Source organism: Neopsephotus bourkii, unplaced genomic scaffold (genome assembly GCF_033783945.1).
Source record: "Neopsephotus bourkii isolate Nb327-2 ecotype Australia unplaced genomic scaffold, CSIRO-AGI_Nbou_v1 NB_739, whole genome shotgun sequence".
Classification (NCBI taxonomy): domain Eukaryota; kingdom Metazoa; phylum Chordata; class Aves; order Psittaciformes; family Psittacidae; genus Neopsephotus; species Neopsephotus bourkii.
The window spans coordinates 884,513-892,390 of record NW_026901237.1 but is presented as its reverse complement, the minus strand read 5'-3'; the positions used below and the strand labels follow the sequence as shown (position 1 = coordinate 892,390).

Genomic DNA, 7,878 nt, shown 5'->3' with positions numbered 1-7,878 from the left:
GTGCCCTTGGTCTAGCAATGTCCCACCCAACCCTTCAACTCCAGCGGGAGCTGACGCAACGGAAGCAGCAACACCGGGAAGGTTTCCTGTTGGATGCTTTGTACATTTGCCTTGGCAGAGCAAAGTGGGGGCTTCAGAATCAAAGGGGGACGAGACAAACCCGGAATGCCAAGCCTTTGCTCTCAATGTTTGTCTTCCTCTGAATCTGTGTGAGCTTTAATCCCAGCTGAGGCTGAGTGTCAGCCCCCTTGATGACAGCCTCTTTGCAGGTGTGTGTAGGAAGCTCTGTCTGCACTTCCCTCCTTAGATTTGATTTCTAAGAAACCTCAGAATTCGAAGAAAATCTTTTTCGATATCCCTGTGCATGGGGCTGTTCCCTGTTACCTCGGCCCCTCAAGGGTCTGTTTGATTGTCTTGCTATTCCACTGGTGCACAATCATGCTGCCACTGCCCACTGGTAGCAGTAAAGCCAAAAGCTGGGGTTTGACACCAAAGCCTCAACTTCCAGGAGAAGGTGGTGTAACCTTTCCTACCTGCACCCCTAGCAGCAGGCAGTGCATTTATTTCAGGCATGAGTACTTGTTCCTGCTGCTGTTTTTCCTGCTAATTCTTTTCCTTCCTTTGTTGGTTGTTTTAGTTTTCATTGTGGGTCTGTACTGTGAGAGCTAGTGCTGTGCAGAACAACAACAGTAACTGCAAAGCTCCAGCTTTTACAAGGGTGAGAATCAGAACAGGAAAGAAAGCCTCAAATCACAGCAAGCAACTCTGCTTCCTTCCTTTTCCCCCCTGGCTTTGTGCAGAGCTGGGGTCCTCCACCTTTCCCCCCTTCAGAGAGAACTTCCAGGATTTCCATGCTTTCTCTGCAAGCACCAGCATACACTAGTGCTTGCCAGGGTCTGGTTCAAACGCTTCCATTTGGTTTTGTCCACTTGCCCGAGGAGTCTTGTGCTGCTTGCAGATCATGGGGGGAAGTATTTGTCCTCCAAAGGCCCCAGGGTGTCTGGCTGGTGAGGCTGTGGAAGCTGTTCAGTGTCTGTGACACGCTGCGTCCTATATTTCAGTAACATTTAGCTGTTGTGTATAAGTCCTAGCATGCGTGTACTCCATTGCATATAAATGCTTCCTAGGAGGCTTAGATATTTACAGAATCAAACCAGTTGAGGCTGAAAGGAACTACCAGGGGTTTATCTAATCCAGCCTCCCTGCTCAGGCATGGTCTCCTGGAGCACATTGCTCAGGACTGTGTCCAGACAACTCTTGACTATCTCCAGAGCAGAAGACTCTACAACTTCTCTGGGCAACCTATTCCAGTGCTCAATTGCCCTTACAGTACAGAAGTTCTTTGTGTTCAGGTGGGGCTTCTTGGGTTTTAGTTTATGCCCATTGCCTTTTGTTCTATACCCTGGCACCACTGAGAAGAGCCCAGCCTCATCCTCTTGACCCTCTCCCTCTGGGTACGTACACACATTGATCAGATCCCCAGAGTCTTCTCTAAGCTGAACAAGCCTGGCTCCCTCAGCCTTTCCTCACATGAAAGATGCTGCAGACCTTTACTTCTTGTAGTAGCTTTTTGCTGGACTTGCTGTAGGAACTGTGTGTCTCCCTTGTACTAGGGAGCCCAGAGCTGGATGCAATATTCCAGGTGAGGCTCCATCAGGGCAGAGCAGAGGGGGAGGATCACCTCCCTTGACCTGCTAGCCACACTCTTCTTAATGCATCCCAGGATGCACAAGAGCTTCAGCATTAGGTATGTGTGCCCTGAGGAGCCCAAAGGTGCAGTTCATTTCTGAAGGCTTTAGCTGTGCAGAAGGCCACTGCTGTCTTCTCTCTACAGCAAGTGGGACTGCTTGCATAGAGCATTCCTTTATCCCCAAATCTGGTCGGGGAGTGGAAAAGTGTTTCTTCTCCATGGAAACTTCTCTGCAAGTGCAGTGTTTGGTTTTCCTTTTGTTTTTACTTAAGAGCTTGTTGTTTTAAAGTACTTATCTATGTTTGTCTAAGCTTTTCTGCTTATGAGAGGCAGTGCAGGGGGAGAGGAAGGAGGGCAGAAGTGATTGATGCTAGGATAAAATTGCTCTGAAGGCACATGTATTCAGGAGCACTGCAAATCTGTCTGCTCAAACGGCTGAGGACCAGTGGGGTCCCTGTCTGGGAAGGGAAGGTGGAAGTGATGATTCCTTCCTGGGTAATGTGCTTTCTAGACAACAGCTCCGCTTTCTGCTCCTGTGGCAGGAGCAGTGGATGTCTTGCTCAGCCCAAAGCCCATGAAGGGAACAGCCTGGTTGGGACAGGGCAGGAGGTGTGGCAGCACTGGTGGTATCCCACTGCCTAGAAGCTTCTGTTCACCCCTAGTGCCACGTAGCCCTGCTTGGTGTTGACTGTGGCCAGCAGCCAGCTTTCTCCTCCCGTTTCCTCTGGTGTGGTCAGGCACTCTGGGCTGGGAGGTGAGAGGAAAGGGAAGAGGGCAGTGATGGGTCCTGGGCATCCATACACCCTATTCCCTTTCCCCTGCTGTTAAGTGTTTCCAGGGACCTGCCCACTCACACTGAATTAGGATGCTGATAGAGAGCAGATACCAAACAGCTTTCACCCCCCAAAACCATGTTTCTGCCAAAAAGCATCCCTACCTCAGAAGGGCTGGCTGGAAGTGTTGTAAAACCCCTCATCCCGTGGAACATGGGTGAAAGGGAAAGCCAGTTCTCAGCACATCAGCATCATCTTACTCATTGGAACAACATTCAAAGCTGGGTGTCTTATCTCAACTCTTATCCAAGCTAGCGATAGCAGAGCTGAGTGATGGAAACCATGTGGTTCATGGAAGGCCAAGCCTCATGCAGTGATCAGTGCAGATGACGAGGATAGTTTTCCCCGGGGAAGATGCTGCTTTGGTGTTAAAGCCTCTGAAGGGCTGTGTGTGGGCTTGTTGGCCCTCATGCAGGAAGCAAAACAAGTAGCAAAGTAAAAACAACCCTCAGTTGACAGGATATGCAGTTAAGTGTTAGTGTCTGTCCCAGGCTGTGATTAAGGGCAGAATAGCTAAATCTGGGAGAGGATCAGCCATGGATGTGGCTACCAACAGCCATGGTACTCAGAACAGTGAGGGATAGCCTGGCCATGTGTTCCCAGTGTGGTGCTTGGGGCTGGGTATTGGTGACCCTGTGATGAGGCAGTTTGGGATAAGGAAGAGTAGTTTTGGGGCTGTGATGTGCTGGAGCAGATGCTATCACCATAACCCCTCTGCTCTTGGCCACTGTGTCTGTGTTGAACGCAGGTGCCGGTCATCACCAGGGAGGTGGCACTGGGCTGGGTGCATTGCCCATGGGCAGAGCTTGAGATGAGGCTGTTGCTTGGGATCCAGCAGTTCCAGGGGGATCCCCTCTGCTGTTTGCTGCCCCATATCCTTGTGAACATTGACAGAGACTTAGATTAGCAGCCAAGTCTGCTCCTTTCTGGAGCTCTCTTCTGCTGCAACCAACATGCATTGGGAACCGGGGTCAGGAAAAAGGCTTTTGCAGAGCTTTAAAGCAGAGGCATCCTCATCTGTCCAAAAGATGACAAGTTTCATAAGCAAAACAAGCCCTGTTGTTCCAGACCTACCCAGTTTCTTGAGCCTGGGTCTGTCCCCAGTGCCATCATCCCTGATGCCAGTGTGCACCCAATGACACACTTGGCATAAGAATCACTCTGTGTCTTGGGACCACAGTGCAACATCTGCCTCCACATGCAGGTAACGCTGATGCCTCAAGTCCGAAAACCAAGGCAGAGCTGGGAATGAAGCAGTTTCTCCCTGCTGGAAGCTGGCTACAAGCATTCTTATCGCTTTGTGGGGAGCAAACCTATGTTGTTTAACCTTTAAGCGTCAGCCCCCTGTCCCCTGATGCACACAGCAGGACTTGTAGTGCTCAGTCCACAGCAAAGCTGCTGGCCAAGGACACTTCTTTCGAGGCCAAGCAGTGACATCCACGTGCCTCAGCCTTGTTTTGGAGTCCATGACCTCTTGGCTGCCATTCCCCTTGTGCAGAGTTGCTGGCTGGAGGGTGGGGAGCGCCTTGGCCCCTGCCTGCCTGGCAGGGCTGCTTGTGCTGTGGCTGGGGCCCAGGGTGATGAGATGTGGTCTTTGGAGACCTTCTCCTCCATCCCTTCCTAAGGACAACCACTATGTCATCTTCCAATCCCCTTTCTGCCCTGCACCTCTCCCCATCTTCCCCACTGCCTCCCTTTCTTTGAGCTGCAGGGAAGGGTATTTAGAAAGGAATGAGATGGAAGTTACTCCAGGAAAGCTCCTAGCTCCTCTGCTGTCCCCTCTTTCAGTGGCCCAAGCCAGCTCCTGGCTAACCCCCAGCCCTCCTTGCCTTTGGGGCATCAGTGATGAGCATAAGAAGGCTGATGTGCTCAAAATCTCGCTATGGGTGAAAGGGAAATGCAGCCAAGATTAATAATTGATGTAACCAAGGTCTAAACAGTCAGAGAGCTTTTATCTCTGATCTAGACTGCAGAAAGGGAAAATAAAATAATGAATGCTGTTGTACTAACACCACAGTAGCACTAGTAACAGAGCTCTGTGTGGCTTTAGCTGGTCCTTGGGAAGTGGTTTCTCACCTTGGGGTCTCCAGTGCATCTCCCCTCACCTGGCATCCCCCTACTCCTGTATCCCTCTGGCAGCATCCTTACAGGGCATCAGAGCGCTGAACACGTTAATCTGCTAGGACAGACTGTCCTGTTATGGCTGGCTGTGTTCAACTTCGATGCCTCATAGAAAGATGAGGGAATGAAAACTAAATGAAGCACTGACACTTGGCCATGGGAGAGGTGACTTAATTGAGTTGAACCAAAGCAATCACAGCCCTCCCCATGTCTGCCTCCCCTGTGATGGATCTGCAGCCCCACGTCAGCGCTGGGGGGAGGGAAAATGAGAGCAACCGAACACACCATGAGAGCTGATGGGTGATTTTATTCACAACATCTCCAAGCAGTGCCACAGGGTCTGACATCTGCTCTCCTGTGCATTTATCCCCATTAAACAAGGATAAATGAGGATATGATGCCATCCTTTTAAACCCTTCCTTGGTTGTTTCTCCTGGTAATTTCAAACTCCCGTTCTGCTTCCCTGTCTTTTTCCATCTGTGCCAAGTATATTTCAGTGTTAAGACTCAGTGCATCATACCAGCCTGGTGTGGGGACCGTCCCCAGGGCAAGGCACGGCTGCTGCCTGGGGGGCTCAACCCATCTGGGACTGGGCAGGGAACCCACTGGTGTCTTTTGAGAGCAAAGCCTGTGGTGCTAGGGAGATACATCCCTCATGGGGCACAGGCTTGGTCCCTGATGGGTCCGTTCCCTGCCTCCACAGGGTGATGTGGTACCACTGGCTCCGCTAGCAGCTCCCTCCTGTGCATAGGAAGATCCCTATGGCCATGCCTAGCAAGGAGAAGGTCCCCAGGATCAGGCCCAGCACCAGCGGGGCATGTGACCGGCTGCTCTGTTTACCTGCAAGAAGAGGGATGGAGGTGAGACAGGGCTCACAACCACCGAGCCCCCTTCTCCCCTCCCGGACCTGACACAGACCTGTCCCAGCGCTCTGAGCTTGTAAGAGGCCCACGCAGGTGGTGTTGAGGAAATGCTGGAGGTCCCGCGTGGTTTTGGGGTACTTCATCAGCTCCTTCTCAGCAAAGGTGGCCACCGCGTCCCTGCCGGGCCAGCGCCGCTCCCAGGTGGCGTTGGGGACGTGGAAGCTCAGGAAAGCTGTCCCGTTGAGCGTCACCTCGTAGAAGCTTTGGGCTGTGCCATTGGGGAAAAGGCTGCAGCCGAGGTGGCAGCACAGGCTCTGGGTGTCTGTGGGGACAGAGTCAGCAGGTCAGGGTCAGTGTGCTCCTAACCCTCGGCAACCCATGGCTGTCACCAGCATCGAGCTGTGCATTGAGTTTGTGAGGCCTCAGCCTTGCACCACGCAACCCAGCCACTGGTCTGTTTTCACTCTGTTTAGCTGCAATGGCAACTTTTCCCAACAGATGGGCACTGCGCTTTATCTTCCCCTTCCTTATCTGAGTACAGCACAGCTTCACTGTTAGAGACGGGTAGGTTTTGGGTGCTATCCCTCACCCCCACAGAAGGATGCAGCACAGGGAGGATGGGACCCTGGGCAAGGGGAAACCCCAAGGTGAGAAAGTGCTCCCTGAAGGCCAGGTAAGGAAATGCAGAGCTGGGGCAAAACTGGTTTGGGGGTAAAAAAGGAAATGATGGGGTAACACAGCCTGGGCAGGAACATGACAGGAGCAATGCAGGCAGGGACATGAAGCCATTGCCATCAGCACCCCGCACCTCCCACAGCAGCTGCAGGGTGCAGGAGGGGAGTGAAGGCAACATAAAGGCAGGGAGCAGGCAGAATGCTTGCACCTCCCCATCCCCTCAGGCTGCAGCCCCCAGCCCTTTTCCCAAGGCTGAGCATCACCCTGTCCCCCCGGTGGGCTCTGGGTAAGAAACTCCCAGCTCAGAAGGGCTCCTTTTGCCTAGAGAGACAATTTGCATGTGGCCATGTCCATCCCTTTGCCAAGCTGTTCCAGTGCCCAGGCAGTGAATGGGGGCTCCTCTTCCCCACTGGGACCCATCCCTGTGCCCTCCCAGGGTACCACTCACAGTTGATAGGCCTCTCCTTGCTGAAGAGCTTCACCAGCTGGCTGAAGTAGTCCAGGTAGGTGGTCACATCCTGCTGCCGCCTGGCCCAGGCGGCCGGGGGCTCCAGCGGCAGCACCTGGGTGACATTGAGCCCTTCCAGGAGATGGCTGAGCTGCCCGTCCAGACTGGCATTCCCCCAGAATTCAGAGCTGCCTTTGGAGACCAGGGTCTGCTGCAGCATGGTGAAGGTGAGCGGAGCTGCAGGAGACAGCAGGCATCACCCACCGCCTCATCCCCTCACCTAAAAGCCATGGGTGTCTCCACATGTGAACACTGAGTTCCTCCAACCCCAGCCACCACTGTGCCCTTGCCTTACCTGCCTGATCTGCCCCACAGCCCAGAGCCCCGCAGAGCAGCAGCAACCGGAGCATCGTGGGGATGGGGACTGAATGGATGGCCCCACGGCTGGCCTGGTGGGGAGTTAAGCAGGACGGGGAGGTGGGGCTGCGGGAGGAGGAGAGTGGGAGTCCAGCCAGGTCTCTCCCATTTCCTTAGTCCGAGCCACCCGCACCCCTTCCCTGCCGGACATGCCCTAAAGCGCTGAGCTCACAGGGGAGTGAGCAGCCAGTGCCTGCCCCAGTTTCCCCATGCCTTGAGGATGAGCTCCAGGGATCCCTTTGGCAGGAGCCCCATGCATCATAGAATCACAGAATGGTCTGGGTTGGAAGGGACTTTAATATCTCATTCGAAACCCCTGCCAGGGGCAGGGACACCTTCCACTAGACCAGGGTGCTCCAAGTCCCATCCAACCTGGCCTTGAACACTGCCAGGGATGGGGCAGCCACAGCTTCTCTGGGCACCCTGTGCCAGTGCCTCAGCACCCTCACAGGGAAGAACTTCTTCCTAATAACTAACCTGAATCTTCCCCGTTTTAGTCTATACCCATTGCCCCTTGAATGTGTAATGCCGGCGGGGAAACACAGCGGCAGGGGACCACTCCAGGAGGAGAAGGGAAGGATGGAGGGGAGCAGCCTCCCAGACCCACGCTGCACCCATGGGGGGCCTGGTGGGTACATCCGGTACCGGTGCTCCCGGCAAGCGCTGATGCGACATGTTCCCCAATTATCCCTGGAAGGACGCGGTTCTAAGGATGCAGCATCCGTGCAGACCTCTCACGGGGGAGGGGTCGGGACCGAGAAGCGCCCGGCAGGGCTGGCTCCGTGTGCCCGGTGTCTGTAGGAGCCATGGTTTAGCGTTCAAACGCTAAGA

At 53.9% G+C, this 7,878-nt stretch overlaps 1 protein-coding gene across 1 annotated transcript; it reads right to left on the bottom strand.

Moving 5' to 3' along the window:
* Positions 1-4,931: 4,931 nt before the first annotated feature.
* Positions 4,932-7,309, bottom strand: PROCR (protein C receptor). The gene is given in 5 exon segments (XM_061354432.1): positions 4,932-5,484; positions 5,563-5,829; positions 6,631-6,867; positions 6,986-7,099; positions 7,102-7,309. Coding segments are annotated over 5 exon segments (828 nt in total). The 5' UTR covers positions 7,199-7,309; the 3' UTR covers positions 4,932-5,371.
* Between the last annotated feature and the right edge of the window lie 569 nt (positions 7,310-7,878).